At 49.3% G+C, this 21,571-nt stretch overlaps 2 protein-coding genes across 8 annotated transcripts in view; one reads left to right on the top strand and one right to left on the bottom strand.

The window, feature by feature from the left end:
* Positions 1 to 21,571, bottom strand: part of Septin1 (septin 1) — a 502,205-nt gene that overhangs the window by 82,570 nt on the left and 398,064 nt on the right. The gene's annotated exons all lie outside the window — the stretch shown is intronic.
* Positions 1 to 21,571, top strand: part of Itgal (integrin subunit alpha L) — a 47,808-nt gene that overhangs the window by 10,834 nt on the left and 15,403 nt on the right. For 4 of the 6 annotated variants that reach the window (XM_052197979.1, XM_052197981.1, XM_052197978.1 and 1 more), the window contains 16 exons: positions 2,244 to 2,338; positions 2,448 to 2,515; positions 3,707 to 3,824; positions 3,938 to 4,068; positions 5,081 to 5,229; positions 7,799 to 7,931; positions 8,068 to 8,218; positions 9,464 to 9,537; positions 9,630 to 9,762; positions 13,472 to 13,623; positions 13,911 to 14,048; positions 14,495 to 14,692; positions 14,821 to 14,951; positions 18,114 to 18,274; positions 18,367 to 18,518; positions 20,389 to 20,478. In XM_052197979.1, the coding sequence (XP_052053939.1) occupies positions 2,244 to 2,338; positions 2,448 to 2,515; positions 3,707 to 3,824; positions 3,938 to 4,068; positions 5,081 to 5,229; positions 7,799 to 7,931; positions 8,068 to 8,218; positions 9,464 to 9,537; positions 9,630 to 9,762; positions 13,472 to 13,623; positions 13,911 to 14,048; positions 14,495 to 14,692; positions 14,821 to 14,951; positions 18,114 to 18,274; positions 18,367 to 18,518; positions 20,389 to 20,478 (2,074 nt within the window). The remainder of the gene's footprint in view (positions 1 to 2,243; positions 2,339 to 2,447; positions 2,516 to 3,706; positions 3,825 to 3,937; positions 4,069 to 5,080; positions 5,230 to 7,798; positions 7,932 to 8,067; positions 8,219 to 9,463; positions 9,538 to 9,629; positions 9,763 to 13,471; positions 13,624 to 13,910; positions 14,049 to 14,494; positions 14,693 to 14,820; positions 14,952 to 18,113; positions 18,275 to 18,366; positions 18,519 to 20,388; positions 20,479 to 21,571) is intronic. The other 2 variants (XM_052197982.1, XM_052197980.1) reach the window with 1 other exon arrangement.

Genomic DNA, 21,571 nt, shown 5'->3' with positions numbered 1-21,571 from the left:
CCTGCAAGAATCTTCTAGGTGGAATCTTTGAAGCAGAAGCAAGGCTCTCTGGTACCACAGGATGAGGGTGACACATGCGTGTCTGAGGCCCATCTCCTCTCTGCTTCCCAATTCAAAGCCTAGCTGGGCACATAGTAGGACAGGCTTGGGCACTGATGGCTTTGTCGTTGTTGTTGTTGTCGTTGTCGTTGTTGTTATTGTTGTTGTTGGTGGTGGTGGTGGCGCTGGCGGCACTATTTGAATACTAGGTCTATGTGTGTTAGGCAAACTCTCCATAGAGTCGCATCAAGGTTTGCTTCCTTTGTTTTGGGACAGGGCCTCTGTAGATCAGGTTGCTTCTACACTTGCTGTAGCTGAGCATAGCCTTGAACTTCTGACCCCCATCCTCCTCTACCTCTCGGGTGCTGGGATCATAGGCAGATGCCACTAGACCTGGTTTCTTTTTTATTTTGTTTTTGAGACAGGGTCTTATTAAATTCCCACAGCTAGCTTGGGGCTACTGTCCTCCTGCCTCTGTCTCCTGACTCTGGTAGGCTGTCACCACACCTAGTCACAAATAGCTTTCGAATTGATGACTAAGTGAAGGAAGTTCTGAGGTGCCCACTTGACAGACACTTTTTGGGCCTTGAATTTTCTAGAATGCAAATGAAAAGAAGCCTTAACTTCTAGAATTATGTTATTTGGTTATTAGGAAAGACGGGGTACTGGGAACTCCCCTGAACTAAGAGCTGCTTTGCCTTGGCAGCAAGTTTTAAGCATGCAGTTGTTACTGTTGTTGGGCTGTGTGTGTACGTGAGTGCTGTTGTGCTTGGTCTGTGTGTGTGTGTGTGTGAGTGAGTGCTATAGGCTGCGTGTGTACGTGAGTGCTGTCGTGCTTGGTCTGTGTGTGTGTGTGTGTGTGAGTGAGTACTATGGGCTGTGTGTGTATGTGAGTGCTGTCGTGCTTGGTCTGTGTGTGTGTGTGTGTGTGTGTGTGTGTGTACGCGCTCGCGTGCGTGCGAATGAGTGCTATGGGCTGCGTGTGTACGTGAGTGCTGTCGTGCTTGGTCTGTGTGTGTGTGTATGTGTGTGTGTGTGTGTGTAAGTGAGTGCTATGGACTGCATGTATATGTGAGTGCTGTCGTGCACATGTGGAAGTTAGTAATCCTCCTGGAGTCAGTTCTCTTCTTCTACCGCTTAGAAGAGCAAATCAGACTCAGGCCGTCAGGCTTGTTAAGCACTTCCGCCCACTAAGCTGTGGACAACCAGCCTTGCGTCCATCGCTTTGAAGTGCTTGTTGAGATACAGAGCAGGGTGACAGATATGGCTGTATTTGCATTCTTCTGCAATCGGACATCCAATTAGACCAGCACCATTTGTTGAAGATACTTTCCTTTTTCCATTGTATGGTTTTGGACTTCAGGGAGAAGATGCACTTAGGCCTAAGTGCATCTTCTTAGCACTTGGCTCTCCCAGGGTGGGGTGGTACCCAAGGGGATCTTCCTCCTCTTTGAGGAGAAAGGGAGGGGGTAATGGGAGGAGGGATTTGTAAGAATGAGACTGGGAGGGCTGGAGAGATGGCTCAGTGGGTAAGAGCACTGACTGCTCTTCCAAAGGTCCTGAGTTCAATTCCCAGCAACCACATGGTGGCTCACAACCATCAGTAACAAGATCTGATGCCTTCTTCTGGAGTGTCTGAAGACAGCTACAGTGTATTTACATATAATAATAAATAAATCTTTATAAAAAAAAGAATGAGATTGGGAGAAGAAGAGTGAGGGGGAGGGGTAAAATTGGGATATAAAGTGAATTAAAAAAACAAAAAGATACATAACCAGGTGGTAGTGGTGCATACCTTTAATTCCAGCACTTGGGAGGCAGAAGCAGGCAGATCTCTGAATTTTGAAGCTAGCCTGGTCTATAGAGTGAGTTTCAGGGCAGCCAGGGAGGGCTACATAGAGAAACCCAGGGTCAGAAAAACAAAAACAAAAACAAAATCACCTTAATGTATTGTAGTGCACAATTTTAATCCCAGCACTTGGAAAGAGAAGAAAGTTGGATCTTTCTGTGAGTTCAAGGCTAGTCTGATCTACATAGCAAGTTCTAGGATAGCCAAGGCTATCTATATAGTGAGACCCTGTCTCAAGGCGGGGGGAGGGGGAAGGGGGGGAGAAAGAAAAGAAGGAATGGGTAGGGGATAAGAAAAGAGGGACTGGGTGGGCAAATGCCTGGGCAGCTTCATCTCAAGGGAGATTTTTCATCAGGGTTGTCGTGGGAGCTCCCGGGGAGGGGGCCAGCCCAGGAAGCCTCTATCACTGTGATCCAAGCAGCAGCTCCTGCCAGCCAGTCAGCCTACATGGTGAGTAAGGAGGGCAGGCGAGGGGAAGCGGGCTCCCAGAAAACCCAAGGCTGTCCCCAGCACGCTTGACTCCCCGAGCTCTTTCATACTGCCTTTCCTGTGCCTACAGGGTCTAACCACACCTCCAAGTACCTGGGCATGACGCTGGCGACAGACGCTGCCAAGGGAGGCCTTTTGGTAAGAATTCTGTATGATGGCACCAGAGCCTGTGGAGCTGAGCTACGCAGATGAACTACACACTACTACACTGTAGAGAGATGTTGAAAGCGGGTGGGAGGAGGAGCCAGAAGCTGGGGTATAGACCTGCAAGCCCAGAGCAGGAGGAGCTGAGACAGCCTGGACCCCATAGTGACAGACCAGCCTGAGCTGTATAATGAGACCATCTCAGCAAGAAAAAAAAAATCTGACAAGCTGTTAGTAGCATCTGAGAATTGATTGAACTGCTGCTTCCTGAGAACGGACAAGAAGCTAGAGACTTTTCTCACATAGTCTGGACATACAGAGCTGATACACAGCTGAGGTTAACCTTGAACTATTGATACCTCTTCCTCTAACTGAGTTGTATACAGGCTGCTTAAGTTTATTTTTAATTTGATAATAGTTGCTTTTTTTTCTTCCTGAGACAACGTTTCTCTATGTAGCCCTGGCTGTCCTGGAACTCACTCTGTAGACCAGGCTGTCCTCAAACTCAGAGATTCACCTGCCTGTGCCTCCCAAGTGCTGGCATTAAAGACATGTGCCAGCGCTGCCCGACTGGTTGGTTTTGTTGTTTTGTTTTTAACTAAAACTGGGTCTTGTTATGTAGCCCAGGTTGCCCCGGAACTTGCCATTCTTTTGCTTCAGCCTCCCCAGCACAGGGACCACAGGCATGTGCCTTTAGGCCTCGTGGGATGCTTAATTGTAACTTGTTTACTTAGCTACTGTTACAGATCAGACATTGTGCTAGACTCTGTGGGGTAAGGCTGTAAGATACAAAGGCATACAAAGCACAAAAGCCCTTTCTATAAACTGCTGTCTCACAGAACAGAGTAGCCACAAATGCCAGGAGTAGTGCTGCCTATTCTGGAAAAGTGAGGTTTGGTTTGGTGAATGCAGGATATACGGTTGGGAGGGGCAAGTCCTGGAAATGTGGGGAGATGCCCAGCTGCACAGGGCACACACGATGAACTACGGAGGTTAGATGCCATCCCAAAGATGTCAGGATCCATTGTTACAGAATGCTGGCTGCCTGAGAGGCAAAAATGCTTTGCTTTGAAAGCCCTTTGGAAGTGAGAGAGGGGACAGGACTCTGGAAGCTCTTGTTCTCTGCTGATAATGACTGAAAGACACAAAGCCCAAGGAGGCCTCACTCTCCCCTGCTCCCTGCAGGCCTGTGATCCCGGACTGTCTCGGACATGCGATCAGAACACCTACCTCAGTGGCCTCTGCTACCTCTTTCCCCAGAGCCTGGAGGGACCTATGTTACAAGGTCGTCCTGGCTATCAGGGTGAGGAATTGGAGACCCAGTGGGTAACAATACTGTTCAGAAGCTGGCTTCCACGGGAACCAGCACAGCAAGTTAGACTTTGTCAGTCAGACCTTTGCATGTGGCCTCTGCAGAATGTCTGAAGGGCAGTGTGGACCTGGTGTTTCTGTTCGACGGCTCACAGAGCTTGGAAAAAAAGGACTTTGAAAAAATCCTGGAATTCATGAAGGACGTGATGAGAAAGCTCAGCAACACTTCTTACCAGGTACCATGTACCCCAGACACCAGGACCCATGTACTCCACACAACAGGACCCATGTACCCCAGATACCAGGACCCATGTGCCCCAGACACCAGGCACCATGCACCCCAGACATCAGGACGCATGCACCCCAGACACCAGGACCCATGTACCCCAGATACCAGGACCCATGTACCCCAGACACCAGGACCCATGCACCCCAGACACCAGGACCCATGCACCCCAGACACCAGGACCCATGCACCCCAGACACCAGGACCCATGTACCTCAGACACCAGGACCCATGCACCCCAGACACCAGGACCTTGATGCCCACCTGAACTGGCTTGAGCCATTATGTGAATTGTGAGGTGTTTCTTCAGAAAGCATGTGCCTGATTGTGCCTATGACTTTGGCAGCGTCAAGAGCCAGGAGTTGAAATCCATCCAGTTCTCTGGAGCTGGTTCTGTGTCTCTCTCCATCTTCCCTCTCTGCTTTCTCTGTAGATCGGCTCCCTTTACTCTTTAGATTTCAAGGGTAGAAAACTAAATTTGCATGATAAAGTTCCAAAAGGGCATTTCAGCTACCCCCTCCTACAAAGCTCCAGTTCTAAAGAGATGCTGGCTGGCCCAGCATCAGTTAGGTGACTGGGCGAGCTAACCCTGTCTAGTTTAGGGGGTTTTCTTCACAGACAGAGTTACTGGGAGCTATCCATACTGGTGAGTTAAGTGTGCCTAGAGACCTGGAACCCAGCACACATCTCTAGGTAAGAAAGCAGAGGCTTCGGTAATCTTGTTTCTACACCTGTTTATATTTATCTTAATTTTTCCGAGGAATGATTTGAGGCAGGGAACGGAAGCTGGGTTTCTTGGGGTGTGGGTAAGAAGCAGAGACTGGGGTTAGGACGTTAGCTGAGTGGGCAGTGCTTGACCAGCGATCACAGGCCCTGGGTTCCATAGCTGTGGGGGAAGCAGAGGCAGGAGCAGACTGTGGGAAGGGACCTGTAACCCTGGTTTTTCTGTCTTTCTTTCCTAGTTTGCTGCTGTTCAGTTTTCCACAGACTGCAGAACAGAATTTACTTTCTTGGACTACATTAAGCAGAACAAGAACCCCGATGTTCTACTAGGCAAAGTGCAGCCCATGTTCCAGCTGACCAATACCTTTCGTGCCATCAACTATGTGGTGTAAGTTCCCTTCAGAGGAAAGGCATGCCCGTGTCTAGGCATTTGCTCTATGTGAGCAGGGGGAGACAGGAAGTCGACGGGCAGGTGTGGAGTGTGGCAGTTGATTGTATAAATTCGAGCGGAGAGCAGCATGTGGTTTGCCCACACCTTAATTGCAGCTTGGGGAGGCTTCTGAAGGAGAAATTTGAGTTTTATAGGTTGAGGCCAGCCTGGACTACATAGTAAGACCCTGTTCCCCCAACCGTCATCTTTCCTCCCCCAGTTCCCCCAAATTAGGGGATTGGAACGATGGCTTAGCAGTTAAAAGGACCCAGAGTTTGGATCCCAGCACTCATGTAACAAGCTGAGTATCCAGGTCACACTTGTAACCCCAGTTTTGAAGGAGATAGACAGGAGGATCACTGAGGCTTGCTGGTTTCCAGTCTAGTTAGGAACACAGGAGCCCTGGGATCAAGGAGAGATCCTGTTGTGAAATATACACAGAACAATAGTGGAAGACACAATGTGTCTCCTTGTGACACAATGTATCGCAATGGCCTGCACTGGAGTGTGCAGGCATGAGTACACACACCTAAATCTTTAGAAAAATTCTCCAAACCTCCCTTGAGCCAGACATGAGGGTGCCTCCTCCTAATCTTCCTGCCTTAATCTCCCAGTTGCCGGGACTGCAGGTGTGCACCACTATACCCAGCTAGAGCGGGTATACCCAGCCAGAGCGGGATCCTGCTGGTAGATAAGACTTCTTAGGTGGGAGGACCTGTGTCTCGCAGACCCCGAGGAAGCTTTCCATCACAAACATCTTAGAACATCAGCCTATGAAGAGGCAGGTTGCTTGGGCATTTAGCTTTGGCAGCATAAGTGTGCTGGTGAGATTGGAGCCTGGGGCCCTGAGGTGTTAGCCAGCATGCTCCCACCCTTGACTCAGTTTTGGAAACGGCAGTCCATGATCATCCAGGCTCTACTGCTACAGGCTTTTGTGGTCCATCACGGTAGGGGGTATGGCAGAGGTGACCCAAAGCCAAGGAGAGAAAGAGGAAGGAGGCAGGGTCCCCGCATTCCCTTTAATGACTTCAAGATCTCTTACTAAGTTCCAGTTCCTGAAAGCCCCACCAGCTGGAGCCTTGGAGGACATGTACGAGCCAATTTTAGCACATTTGGAGTGTTCAAGAAAGCCAGATGTGGTGGCACATGAGTCTAATGTCAGCATTCAGGAGGCAGAGGCAGAGGCAGAGACAGAGGAGGCAGAGGAGGCAGAGGCAGAGGAGGCAGAGGCAGAGGCAGAGGCAGAGGCAGAGGATTGCTGTGAGTTCCAGACAGCCTGAAATACATATGGAGTTTCAATCAGCTCGAGGCACACAGGGAGTTTAGTCAGCCGGAGCTACATAATGCAACCCTGTATTGCCTTCATAGACGACAGAAATTTTGTTCCCAGCACTCATCATACTGGGAAGCCCGTACCTCCAGTTCCAGGGGCTCTAATGTCTTCTTCCTGCTCCTGCAGGCACCCAGACTCATGTGCACATCTCCCACAGACACACATGTGAATACATGTAATTAAACTTAAAAAAAAAAAAAACCAACCCAGATCTTGAAGAAAGAAAAGGGAACCAGGTCAACTCTGTGGCTGGGGAGAATCACAGAGAGGGGACCCAGCCGGAGGTGTGGTGAGAGGGGCTCAGATGAGTGAGGACTGAGTCTATAGTGATGTCTTGACTTCTCCAGAAGAAGTCATAGGGAGTTCTGAGCAGAGCAGTAATGGTTTGACTTATGTTTATTTGTGTTTTGACCTTTTTTTTTTTTTTTTTGAGATATAGTCTTATTCTTTTAGCTCAGGCTAGCCCCTAACTCACAATCTTCCTGCCTTAACTTTCCAAGTCCTGGGATCAAAGGCATATTATACCTTTGCACCCAACTCTGATTTATGTTCTTAAAAAGATTCCTCTTGGGTTGAATGTCATGGCACACACCAGTGGTGGAGGCAGGCGACTCTCTGGGAGTTCAAGGCCAATCTAGTTTACATAATGAGTTCGAGACCACCTAGGGCTACATAGTGAGATCCTGTCTCGAAGATAGGTAAATAAAAAAGAAAGAAAAAGATTCTTTTGCTGTAGCAGAAGACATGGCAGGAGAGGGAGAAACTGCTGAACTGCCTGTTTGGTAAAAGTGACTCCAATTTCTTTGGCTACAGAGTCCTTTTCCCCATTGGAATTTCATATAGATAAGCACCTATAGCTGACTAAATTGTGGTTGTCATGTGATTAGAATGGAGGGGAGGTGAAACCCAGAGTCACCCTACCTCAAACTTCCCCATTGCTACAAGTGGATTTTGGGACACATCCCTGGGCTACCAGAAAAGCGTGAAGCTCACCAGCCCAGAGGGACAGGGAGGTCAAAGGGCAAGGTGGGGGGTGGGGCTTAGGAGAAGGCCAGAAGGCTTGGAACACCTGCCTGGTAGATTGGAGAGAGGGAGGCCTTTGAGTGACTGGCTGGGCAGCAGTTCAGTGAGCAGTGGGGAGGAACCTTGGATTCTGCTGTGGGAGACTCTCATGGTCCTTTTCCTTGGACACAGGGCACACGTGTTCCAAGAAGAGTCTGGTGCCAGGCCAGATGCTACCAAGGTGCTTGTCATCATTACAGACGGGGAGGCGAGTGACGCCGGCAACATCGATGCCGCCCAAGGCATAATCCGCTATATCATCGGGGTATGGTGCCCAGACCTGTGTGGTCTCACCTCTTCTGGGGCCTAAGCTCCCTCCTCGCTGTGCTAAGGTCTCTGACTGATAGAAAACTGGTCAGAGATTTTGGGGTGCTGCAGCTCTTCCCTCTCCTCCCTCACAGGTTGGCAGGCATTTTTCGACTGTACAAAAGCAGAAGAAGCTTCATGTGTTTGCCTCAAGACCTGTAGAGGAATTCGTCAAGATTCTGGACACCTTTGAGAAGCTGAAGGATCTGTTTACTGATCTGCAGAGGAGGATTTATGCTATCGAGGGTGAGTCCCAGACCCTGGCAGCTGGTGGGGAGGGGAGTCTGCATAGAAAGCTCACCACTCCTTCATCAATTGTAGGCCTCACATTACAAAAGATAGACAACATGTCAGGAGCCAGGCGTGAGCAGTGCCCACAGGCGCTCTTTCCTGACCTAGAATACAAAGAGGTTTTGGACAAAGTCAGCAGAGAGAGGACTGATAAGGGAAAGGGACGTTTCCCTAGGCAGCCAAGTGTACCTGTAGGCGTCAGGGTCCACAGGGAAGTCCCCTGTGCCGGTGCCTCGGTGCCCGCGCTAGGTGGCCCAGGTCAAGGACCCTTGCTGCCTCTCACTTGCTATGCGACCGCAGACAGACCTCTTCCTGCCCTGTTCACTTTACTCCTTTCTGTTAAATGAGAATAATAAGGACCGGTCATGGTGGAACATGTCGTTAGTCCTGGCACTCAGGAAGCAGAGGCAGGAGGATCTCTGTGAGTTCAAGATCAGCCTGGTCTACAGAGTGAGTTCCAGGACAGACAGGGCTACACAGAGAGACCCTGTCACCCCCACGAAAAGATACAAGACAATACCAGCTATTCGTGGATGTAAAACTTAGCTTCTGTGTTGGTCTCTGTGGCCTCTGTAACAAAGTACCAGAGGCTGGTTGTCTTAAAATAAGCTTGTCTTAGATACTCTGTGGCCGTGGTAGAACCCCATGGCCAAGGATGCTAACAGACTGAAGCTTTAGTTGGTCTTTGGTTCCAGAGGGTAGAGTATATCACTTCCCTCAACTGTAGAACTCTTAAAAAAATACACACTATTTTATTTAATCTTTGAGAATTTCATACATATGTAAAAATCAACTTTATTTTAGCTCTGGCTGTCTTAGAAATCACTCTGTAGATCAGGCTGGCCTCAAACTCACAGAGATCTGCCTGCCTCTGCCTCCCAAGGAGTGGGATTGAAGGTGTGTGCCACCACTCCGGAGTCAATATATAGTGTGTTTTAATCATTTTCCCACTCTCACCCTCTAGCTCCTTCCAGAACACTCCCAAATGTCTAGCCCCCATTAAAAAAAATAGTCTGAGTCCAATTATCATATCCCGTATTGGCGTAAGTGCGGGGCCATCCGCCAGTCAGACCCCAAAATACTATGCTGGACACACTCAGGTTCATGCTTTCTACCTCGCCCGGAGGTCAGTGTGCCTCTTGCTCACCGTTCACCCCATGTCTTCTTTCTTATTGTCCCTTGGGTCTCTTTGTCCCCCAGGCACCAGCATACAGGACCTGACATCCTTCAATATGGAGCTGTCTTCCAGCGGGATCAGCGCAGACCTCAGCAAGGTGACGAGCTGAGGGTGACGAGGGTGCTGAGGGGGATGTGACTCAGCTGGCTCAGGGTGGCACTCACCCTGGTCCTCTCCTTCCCCGAGCAGGGCCGTGCAGTCGTGGGAGCTGTTGGGGCTAAGGATTGGGCCGGGGGCTTTCTGGACCTGAATGAAGACCTGCAGGACACCACCTTTGTTGGGCATGAACCGCTGACCTCAGATATGAGAGGAGGTTATCTGGGTGAGCCCTCTGCCTTTCTGCTGGGTTTCTGTTGTTGTTTGTTTGTTTGTATTTCTGGTTGGAGAGGACAGAGAGCAGCTCAGACTCAATTTCAAAATAATAGTGGAATTTCAAAATAATAGTGGAATCTCTCTCTCTCTCTCTCTCTCCCCCTCTCTCTCCCTCCCTCCCCCCTCCCCTCCTCCTCCACTTCCCCCTCCTCCTCCTCTTCCTCCTCCTCCTCTTCCTTCTTCTTCTTCTTCTTCTTCTTCTTCTTCTTCTTCTTCCTCTTCCTCTTCCTCTTCCTCTTCCTCTTCCTCTTCCTCTTCCTCTTCCTCTTCCTCTTCCTCTTCCTCTTCCTCTTCTTCTTCTTCTTCTTCTTCTTCTTCTTCTTCTTCTTCTTCTTCTTCTTTCTCTCTCTCTCTCTCTCTTCCTTCAGGAGAGGAAGGTTTGAGTCTTTCCTAGTCCAGGCTAGGAACTCACTGCAAGCCTTTTATCATAGCTTCCAAAATGCTAGATTATAGGGGTGAGCTTTTCTCTGTTTAAGAGACAAGCTGTTTTGTAGTGTAGACCAGCTTGTATGAGCATTGCCTCAGGGAACGTGTGGAGGTCAGAGGTCGAGCTGCAAGCTTTTGTTCCAGGGATGGAGCTCAGACCATCTACTCTGGTGGCAATAGCCTTTACCTGCTGAGTCTTCTCAACAGCCAGGTTTTATTTAATTTCAAGAATTCTTTTCATCTGGGCAGGATGAAAAGAATTTCATGTCATCATGAAAGGCTGGTGGCTCGGGCCTGTGATGTTAGCATTTGGGAGGCTGAGGCAGGGAGATTGTGAATTCAGGACACCATGGCCTAAATAGAGAGACTCTATCTTAAAAGGAAGGGAAGGGTGGAGTCAGAGTTTAACTGTTTGTTGCTCATGCCCAGAATCTGAGTTCAGGTCCCAGTGTCCATACTGGGCAGCTCACAGCCACCTGTCACTCCAACCTCAGGGACTCTGACACCCTCTTCTGGCCTCCAAGCACACACAGATACACAGACACACACAGACACACAGACACACACAGACACCCACACACATACACACAAAGTAAAAAAAAAAAATTACCCAAGTGGTGGGAGCCCATACCTTTAATCACAACACTCTAGAGGCAGAGGTGGGCCGATCTCTGAGTTTGAGGCTGGCCTGGTCTACAGAGTGCTTTTTAGGACAGCCAGGGCTACACAGAGAAACCCTGTCTGGAAAAACCTAAACCAACCAAACAAAAGTCATGCTAGACATAGAGAAAAAGAAACGTGTCTGTCTGGTCACAGTTCTGGCGTCTGTCTGCTCATGCCCTGTGGAGGTCTCACCCTGCACTGCTCCAGGCTGCTGGGCCACACCTGAAGTGCTCTTCCCAGGCTATGATGGGGCCTCTCCCTGAGGCTCCTTCAGTTCACTCCCTGCAGTCCACCTTTAGTGTCTCTCTCTTGCTGACCCTAGCTCTCACTAGCGGGAAGCTAAGCCCTCTGTCTGTGGTTTTCTCTGACTCTCAGAACCACTGCCACGCAGCTGGTGCCGCTCCTTCTCTGACTCTGTCTCTCTCTGTCTCTCTCTGTCTGTTTCTGTCTGTTTGTCTCTCTATTGTTGTTGTTTAGATTATACACAAGCATGGGATGATTTTCTCCAGGTCACACAGCTAGAAAGTCAGAGCACTGAGATTGAATTCATGCCTCGGACTCCCGAGGGCACTCCTCAGGTGTGACTATGGCTTCACCGACTATGAACTGAACAGGACGTGGTGCAGTCTCTCCCTGCTCCCTGCCTCCTGCGATTTGCTTGTTTTCAGTTGCTCTGCAAAAGGAATCAGAATCTTGAACTGTATTTATGTGCGCATGTCTCTGTGTGTGTGTGTGTGTGTGTTTTAGGGGGATGGTGACAAAAATTCCCAACCTGAACTCACTATGTAGACCAAGATATACCTTAAACTCAGAGATATACCTGATAACTGCCTCCCAAGTGCTGGGGGTTAAACAGCTTGGCACCATATTCATATTTATTTATTTATTTATTTATTGTGCTAATGCCCAGAGCAGCTGCTGTGGGCGTGCACCTTCTTCTTCCTGCCAAGTCTTGTCAAGGTAGTGACCTTGGCCATGGCAGTGGCTCAGAGGTCTCCGCAGCCTGCTTGTCCTGGTCTTGTCACCTACAGGTGCCTCTGTCTGTGCACAGTGGTCAGGGAGCTGGGTGACAGTGCAGAGTCAGGCTTGTGTCTCCTGGGGGGCTCTTCTGCCTCCAGAGCCACAGGGCCACCAGAACGTGTGTGACATGAGAATCATCTTTGGGCAGCTTGTGAAGGTCATGCAGTATTGCTTGTGTAACTTTCAAAGCCTTGGGTTTGGTTTCAGCTTTGGGAAGGATGGGGCTTCTTTTTTAATATTTGGGGCCATCTTGGTGGAAAGACTTTTGTTTCTGAGAGAGATTTTATATATTTTATTGTATGTGTCTAGTTTTGTCTGCATGTAATTACTATGTACCACATGCATGCAATACCCTTGAAAACCAGAAGAGGGAGTCATATACCCTGAAATTGTGAGCCACTATAGGCACTGGGACTAGAATCCGGCTTCTCTGTTGGGGGGAGGGGGAGATCAGCCAGTGTTCTTAATTGCTGAGTGAGTTCTTTAGCCCTAAAAAGGGTTTTGAACTAACATGTTAAAATGGAATTTTCTCAAGTGTCTTTCCCTTCCCTTTCTTTTCATGTGAGTAGCCAGCATGGGACTGGCAGGTCCCCTGCTTTGGCCAAACGTGCACCAGCACATCAACTGTTTGTTTCAGTGTGCACACCAACTCTGCAGGGGCTTCTCTGTGCAACCCTGACTGTCCTGGATCTCCCTCGGTAGACCAGGCTGGCCTCAAACTCAGAGAACCACCTGCCTCTGGCTCCTGAGTGCTGGGGTTAAAAGCGTGCACCATCATGCCCAGATCTTCGCCCTCTTCGCCTCAGCATATTGTATAAACTACTTAACTTGTTGCTCAGACAATAGATCCGAAAAGGTAGCAATAGGAAGGAATGAAGGAAGGGCTTGATTTTGGCTTTGAGTTCAGGAAGGGGCAGAGCACCCCCTGGTGGAGGCGTGGTGGCAGGAAAGGGCATAGCACACGGTGGTGGCAGAGAGCCATGGTGGCAGGAGACTGAGGTCTCCATTCATCTGTCGTCAACTCAGCTCGATTACTGTTTTTATTCTGTCCAGGAACTCATGAAACGGTACTGCCCACACTCAGGGTGTGTTTCCCCTCTTTGGTTGTTTAACTAAAAGGTCGGAGAAATGACTTGGTGATTTAGAACACTGGCTACTCTTGCAGAGGACCGGGGTTTGATTCCCAGCACCCACAAAGTGGCCCATAGCCACCTGTAACACCAATGTCAAGGGATCTGAGACCCTCTTCTGGTCTCCATGGTTGCTAAGGATGCACACGGGACACATATGTATAGGCAGGTAAAACACTCAGACACATGAAACAAATCAATCACATCTCAGCAGATGTATTGCGTCCGAAGCCGATGGCTGGCTGCTTCCTGGGGAGCATGCTCACTGACCGCGCTGGGGTGGCAGCGCCTGTGGCTGCCCCTCTCAGGCAAAAGGTCTCAGGCTATTTCCGTGCATCTTGGTTATTCGCTCAGTGTCTTGGGCTCTCCTCCCAGCATCCTTTGTGCTTCTAACTCCATATGCCTCACCTGTTTTGTCAGGTTACACTGTGGCCTGGCTGGCCTCCCGGGGCTCCAGACCACTGCTGGCAGCAGGAGCCCCACGGTACCAGCATGTGGGGCAAGTGCTGCTTTTCCAGGCCCCAGAGGCTGGAGGACATTGGAACCAGACCCAGAAGATAGAAGGGACTCAGGTGAGAGTGATGTGAGAGGATTGCTGTGTCTTGTAAACACTGTACCTGTGTAGAACGAGTTGTGTTTGTTGCTTAGAGCAGCCTTGGAGGTAAATGTTGTTTCCCCGACTCTGCCATAGACACTGAGGCTCCGGGGGCCTAGCTTGTCTTAATTCACACGAGCTCAAGACTTGATGCTGCATTTGAGGTGGGGGACGGTGGGCATGGGACAGCTGAGGGGTCGGAGAGGACCTGCACCTCTCTCTGGCACTGCTGACTCCTCCTCAGATGCCTTGCTGTTGTCACAGATTGGATCTTACTTTGGCGGGGAGCTGTGTAGCATTGACCTGGACCAAGATGGCGAGGTGGAGCTGCTGCTGATTGGGGCGCCCCTGTTCTATGGGGAGCAGAGAGGAGGCCGAGTATTAACATACCAGAGAAGACAGGTGAGAGCCAGGACCCCAGCAGTGAGGCAGAGCAGTGCGAAGGTGTGACCTCCCGCTCAGGTCTGAAGGGTCCTTCTTCACTATGCCAACCAAACTTTTAAAACAATAAACAGCAGCTGATAGTTGTGGTATATTGTGCAAGACTGGGTGCCAAGCACCTTGTACACATGGCCTCGGTTCGTTGTTTGACGAACCTAAGCACCTACAATGCTATGTTACAAATGTGAGCACAAGGCTAAGGAGACTGTGTTATTCTTCAGAGCCACCAGGGCATGCAGGCAGAAACAAACTGTGCTGTACTTAGCATAGCCTCACAGGGACATTCTGATGCCGCGAGGGACCTGCCACACATTTCTGTTGTGCTCTTCAGTGTATTTACCACAATGCCACATTCTGGGAAAGTTTGCTGCGGTCTAGAGGTTAATGTGTGTGTGTTTCCCTCCCAGTTGCTGTTCGAAATGGTGTCAGAGCTCCAGGGTCACCCTGGATACCCGCTGGGTCGGTTTGGAGCTGCCATAGCTGCCCTGACAGACATCAATGGAGATGGGCTGACTGATGTGGCCGTGGGAGCCCCTCTGGAGGAGCAGGGGGCTGTGTACATCTTCAACGGGAAGCCTGCTGGGCTCAGTCCCCGGGCCAGCCAGGTAAGGTACCCTGCCTGCCCATCGCACTGCCCCACACGCCCTGAGGCCTCCTAGCTTAAGGCTGAGCCTGACTTCCTCTCCTGTACCTGGCCTCTCCTGGCTTAGCATCCATTTCTCTTTGCACCCAGCGTATTCAAGGAACCCAGGTGTCCCCAGGAATCCGGTGGTTTGGCCGCTCCATCCATGGGGTGAAGGACCTTGGAGGGGATGGGCTGGCAGATGTGGTTGTAGGAGCCGAGGGCCAGGTGATTGTGCTAAGGTAAGATGGGTCGCTGAATCACCTTGACATCACAAGTCTCTTCCTTCAAGGAGCCCCTGGGGCTGCCTTCCTCCTGAGTTTCCATGTCTTATCCCACCCAGGCTCAGCCACTGCTACTCAGAAACCCAGATGGGATTTGTGCCCAAGTTTCTTTCATTGTATGATGTTAAAATCTGATGGCTTGGGTACTTGGGACCCAAGCTTCTCTAATTTTTTTTTGTTGGATATTTTGGTTTTTTGGATTTGTTTTTTTTTTTTTTTTCCGAGACAGGGTTTCTCTCTATAGCCCTGGCTGTCCTGGAACTCACTCTGTAGACCAGGCTGGCCTCAAACTCAGAAATCTGCCTGCCTCTGCCTCCCAGAGTGCTGGGATTACAGGCATCCACCACCACTACCCAGCAAGTTTCTCTATTTTTTAAAGTGGGAGTGACATTTCCTGCTCTGTTAGTGACATGGTACAGGGAATTAATATTATCACATAGTATGCCTTTAAAAAGTATGCTTATTTGTGTGCATGTGTGTGTGTGTATGTGTGTGTGTGTGTTTACTTTCATGCGCATCCCACACTACATGTGGGAAGCACAATTCTTAGGAATTCTCTCCTTCTACCCTGTGGGTCTCAGGGATCAAACTCAAATTGTCAGGCTTGGCGTCAGACTCCTTTATCCTCTGAACCATTTTGCTGGTCCCTTTTAGTTTTTGTTGTAGTTCTGGGGATGGAACCCAGAACCTTGTGCAGTTTAAGAAGGCTCTCTGTCACTGCACACAACCCTCAGCCTTGTTACCTACTACTATGTTTGTTTGTTTGTTTTATTTGGGAGATTTGTTTTATCTTTTCAAGACTGGGTTACAATTCAGTGCAGGCTAACCTAGTGTTCAGTATGGAAGCCCAGATTGGTTTTGAGACCAAGGTTTTTCTGCGCCCACCTCCTTGCCTGGATTGTAGCGATGTACCACCATGCCCAGCACCTGCTATGTCTTGAACCCAGGGTCAAACTGGACCCTGAGTGTGTGTGAGGATACGGATGTTGAAAACTTAGATCAGTGGTTAGACCACTGAGTGCTACAAGGAGGTGAGCAGGCTCCTGTAGACAGCCGCAGAGGCCACTGATTGCAGGCCGGGCCTCTCTGAGGGGCTGCGGTTGGAGCTGTCAACTGAAAGATAGGAATGTGTCAGGCTGGCACAAGCCCAGGTTAAGAGCTTTACAGAAAGCCCAGCATACAGAGTAATCCAGGACAGCCAGGGCTATACAGAGAAACCCTGTCTTGAAAACAAACAAACAAGCAAACAAGAGGTAGAAGGCTGACAGGAAAGAGAGGAAATGTTGCCAGGAGTGTGGTTGCCCCAGGGCAGTGTGGTAGGAAAAGAGACAATTGAGACAGGCAATGCATCATGGGTAATAAAAGGCTTGAAGTTTATTCTGAATATTATATGGCTTGATCTGGTCTACATAGTGATTTTCAGGTCAGCCAGAGGTGACAAAGTAAGACCTTGTCTCAAGGAAAAAAATATATATATCACATGGCTATGTGCACATGCCTCTAAGCTCATTTCCCAATACCACAAAACACAGCATAGAACCTCTGCTCTTCCCCCATATCATGTGGCATAACTAGGTCTCTTGCTCCCTCTTAGGGCCTCATTATCCCAGGCTGTGGCCTGTCTTAGGCTTACCAGTACTGGGAACGTCAGTGTGTGCCCACTCTGGTTTCTCTTGTTCACTCTCTCATCAAGAAAACATCTGCCGGGTGGTGGTGGCACACGCCTGTAATCCCAGCACTTGGGAGGCAGAGGCAGGCAGATTTCTGAGTTTGAGGCCAGCCTGGTCTACAGAGTGAGTTCCAGGACAGCCAGGGCTACACAGAGAAACCTGGTCTCAAAAAACCAAAAAGAAAAAAGAAAAAAGAAATCTATCTATCTATCTGTCTATCTATCTATCTATCTATCTATCTATCTATCTATCTATCTATCTATCATCTGCTTAGTGTGTGCGTGTGTGAACATTCTCATAGAGAGTGTCAGTGGACAACAGATAGCTGTCAGCTTTCTCTTTCTACCACATAGGTTCTTGTACTGATAATTTTTGAATTTTGATTTCTTTATAAATACAGAAGTATTATAAAACATGTTGTCATTTTAATTCCAGGTGTGGGATACGGGGCTGCTTCAGATTGTCCACAGCAGTTGACTGTGATTTGCCTCATGCTCTAGCAGGGGTGTGGTTTTTGCCGGCTACAGCTAGTTTCTGCTGTGATGTGATGGTTGGAATTCTGGGATCTTTTCAGAGGGTATATAAATGCTGGGCCCCAAGAGGTGGGGTGGGTGGTTATTGGTCGTTCAGTGGGTTGTTGTTTGTTAGTAGTGGTCAAAGAAGAAAGGAAGGGAATGGAGTTAGATTCAGGGATCTCTTTCTTTCTCTCTCTCTCCTCCCCTCAGTCCTTCTTTCTCTCCTATCTAGTGTTAGGGGTTGAAAGTGTGGGAATAGGGCGGAGAAAGGTGGAAGAAAGAGGAATCCAGGGGTAGCAAAGACCAGCTACAGATTCTCAGACTTGGTAGAAAATGCCTTTACCTGCATAGCCACATCTCGGACTTTGATTTTGAAGAAGTGTGTTTACTGGGCTATGTGTGGTGGCTCACTCCTGTAATCCTGACATGTGAGAGGTAGAGGAAGGTGGGTCTTTGGGAGTTCTAGTTCAGTCCAGTCTACAGGGCAGGTTCCAGGCCGGCTCTGGAGATATAGTGTAAACCTTAAACCAGAAATTGAGTTTGTTTATTTATGTATTATGAGTGTGTGTGTGTGTGTGTGTGTGTGTGTGCCATGGTTCAAATGTGAGGAGGCTTATCTCTCCTTCTACTATGTGGTTCCTGGGGACCAAACTCCGTGGTGTGTGGCCTTTACCCTACTGAGCCATCTCACTGGCCCTGACATCTCTGTTTTCAAAGATCATTTAGAAAAAAATGAAAAAAAAATTGAATTACAAGGCTGTAGTGAACTAGGGAAGCCCTAATTGTCACTGCTGCTTCTGAGAGACTTCTAACTATGACATGGATGGAGAAGCTCTGTCTTCTCCTGTCTTCTGCTGGACAGAGCTCCCAAATGTGTGTCACAAGCCCAGTGGGATGTGCCCAAGGGAGAGACTTAGTGGTTTTCTGCTCTACAGCTCAAGGCCGGTGGTGGATGTTGTCACTGAGCTGTCCTTCTCCCCAGAGGAAATCCCAGTGCATGAGGTGGAGTGCTCCTACTCAGCCAGTCAGGAGCAGAAGGAAGGCGTCAAGCTCAAGGTGTGCTTCCAGATCCGCCCCCTCATGCCTCAGTTTCAAGGTCGGTTCCTCCGTGCTCCCAGAAGAGCTGCCCACAGACCCAGCATGGGGAGGATCTCCCATCACTCATCTCTTGCCTTTCTCCCTGTCCAGGTCGCCTGCTTGCCGACCTCAGCTACACCCTGCAGCTGGATGGCCATCGGACAAGGAGCCGAGGTCTGTTCCCAGGAGGAAGCCACGAGCTCAGTGGAAACACATCAGTCACCCCAGATAAATCCTGCATGGACTTCCACTTCCACTTCCCAGTAAGGGAGCCCGTGCTGGGGTTCTGGGAGGGGCTGACTGCAGTGAGGAGCAGGGAGGGTGTAGGCTTAGCTCTGTCACCATACAGCTGTGACAAGTAACACTGATCCCTTTGTTTGCCATTTCTTCTGCCCTTCAGTAGTTGATGTAACAGTCTTTAGGGAGGCCCTCTCTCGTCTCCATTATGTCTGCATGCCCTTTTGTTTTGTTTGAGACAGGGCCTTGCTATGTAACCGTGTCTGGTTTATGTGACCCTGGCTGGTTTGGCGCTTGCTACAGAGCCCAAGCTGCCCTTGCACTCATGTCTGCCTCAGCCCTCTGAGTGCCAGGGTTCTAAGTATGTACTACTGCCCCTGCACTGGCTTTGCTTATCTGTTTTGGTTGTTGTTGTTTGAGACAGGGTCTCCATATATAGCCCTGGCTGTTCTGGAACTCACTATGTAAGCATGGCTAGCCTCAGACTCACGGAGATCCTCATGCCTCTGCCTTCTGAGTGTTGGGATTAAAAGCATGTGGCGCCATGGCCAGCCTGGGCATTCTGATGTGTTGAGAATTATGACGGCTCAGCTCTTTCCTCTCCCTCCTGTATTAATGCTGCACTCGGCTTCCCCAGTTACAACCTGATACATATGGAAATATGGAAATTTATTATCAGCACTCCTACCAGGAAATTTTTGTTTGAGACAGAATCTCACTAGGTAGCCTGGAACCCATGTATGTAGGCCAGGCTAACCTAAAACTCATAGAGATCTGTCTGAGTACCAGGATTAAAGGCTTTTGAGACAGGGTTGCTCTGCATATCCCTAATTGTCCTGGAACTAGCTCTGAAGACCAGGCTAGCTTCAGATTCAGAGATCTGTGTACCTCTGCCTCTCAAGTGCTGGGATTAAAGGCATGCACCACCACCCAGATTCTATTTTTTTCTCCCAAAGGTTTATTTGTATATGTATTTTGAGTGCTCTCTCCGCCTGTACACCTGCACACCAGAAGAGGACATCAGATCCCATTATAGATGGTTGTGAACCACTTATGTTCATGCTAGGAGTTGACCCCAGGACCTCTGGAAGAGCAGAGCAGCTGGTGCTCTTAACTCCTGACCCATCTCTCCAGCCCCTGGCCAATTAAAAAAAAATATATATATATATAATTTCTGACAGTTTCCAGAATGATCCAGTGGGGTTCGCTTGTTAGTTGTTTCTTCCTGGGGATATGAAACACAGACCTGGAAGCATCGCCCCAGTCATCGGTACCCACATTCAACAGTCAGCCACTCACATCTCAGTTTGTCCCGCCATGGCCAAGACTACTTAGAAGAGTTTGTTGGGGGCTTGCTTACGTTTCAGGGAGTGAATCCATGGTCATCATGGCAGGCAGTGTGGCAGTTGGCAGGCAGGCATGGCACTGAAGCAGCTGACAGCCTACATCTGCCTTATAAGCAAGAGGCAGAGAGTGCCAAGTGGGAATTACATGGGCTTTTGAAACCTCAAAGCCCACCCCAGTGACACACCCCCTCCAACAAAGCCACACCTCTTAATCCTTCCCAAACAGTTCTGCCAATTGGAGACTAAGTATCCAAACACATGAGCCTATAGGGGTCACTCTCGTTCAAACAAATGGTTCAAGTGCTTCCATTACAAGCCTATGGAGAACTGTGGGATTGATTACTGATGCCTGGCATGTGTTGGGAAGCACATTATAAATGTCTGACACATAATGAATTTGCTTAGTGTATTTAAGTGTATGCGGTGGAAAACGATAAGGTCCTAACAGATAACTACTAGCATCTCATCAGTGGTGAAGCAGTGATACTGTGCGCTCGCTCGGATGAGGCTTGCTCTCAGATTCATCATGACAGTGTGCTCTTGCCCTCAGATCTGCATTCAAGACCTCATCTCCCCGATCAATGTCTCCCTGAATTTCTCTCTTTTGGAGGAAGAAGGAACACCAAGGGACCAAAAGGTGGTAAGACTGGTGGAGGGATGGATATTTAAAGGGAAGACTGGAAACTCTGCTCAGCAATAGTAAAGCTAATGAGTTACTTAAGCAGGAAGGGAATTCACAGGGATTTGTATTAAAAGCAGCTTTGAAAAGAAGGGGAGCCTGGGTGGCTCTGAGGGCTCTGAGGAAGAAGAGATAATGGGTGGAGTCTGGAGGGTCCCTTCAGTGAGCCTGTTCCAGGTCCCAGCTGGGCATCGGCTCTAACCCTGTTGCATCCCAACACTGCACAACACCCACGTCCCAGGCAGAGAACCGAACCTGAAGGCCTAGCTTTGAGCCGGGCTCTGTTCTTTGTTGATGCTAACATGGAGCACCTTAATTAGCCTCCTCTCTCTTGTGTACTCAGTGCCAAATTGGGATGCTATAAAACTAATGGGGGAATATCTATCCTAATTCCCAAGATCAGACACTCCCCATGCAATGCTAGAAGCATGATGCTGTCTTTTGACAGTCAGCAGGTGGTTGGGCTGGTGAGAGGAGACAGGGTCTGGAGGAAGGAAGGTGGCCGAATGATGGACTTCCCTGGCAAAGCCTCAGTGGGTTCGATCCCCACCCACTCTGAGACTCTTCCAGAGCTAGAGGACTCCTGCATGGTGGCCATCAAGCCCATTATGTGCCTTTGGCATCATATGACGGGTACATCTTGTCTCCCCCCTCCCCCCCCATCCTGGGATTTCGAGATAAGGGCAGGGTGTTTACAAGAAGTGAGCATAGGGTACTGGCTGCTACATAGGACTTGAGCAAACTTGGCTGAGGCCCACTCTGTGCTGTGCCACCTCTGGGCACTTGTACTATTGTGGCACACCTGTGACCCTGCTCTGGAGGAGGTCACAGCCTGCTACCGGAGAAGCCATGGTCACAATTCTCTTCAATGGCGCTGCTGTTGGGAACCAGGCTGCAGTAATGTATGCCAGAGGTCTGAGGGGGTAAAACAAGTCTGCCCACAGAGGTAACCCAGAGGGCCACAAGAGCACAGGTGAGGATAGAGAAAGACCATGATGTGGGGTTGGCAAAAAGACATCGGAGACTCTGGGGTGATGACGACAGATGACTTAGG

Source organism: Apodemus sylvaticus, chromosome 1, assembly GCF_947179515.1.
Source record: "Apodemus sylvaticus chromosome 1, mApoSyl1.1, whole genome shotgun sequence".
Taxonomy (NCBI): Eukaryota; Metazoa; Chordata; class Mammalia; order Rodentia; family Muridae; genus Apodemus; species Apodemus sylvaticus.
This window is presented reverse-complemented; position numbering and strand designations above follow the sequence as displayed.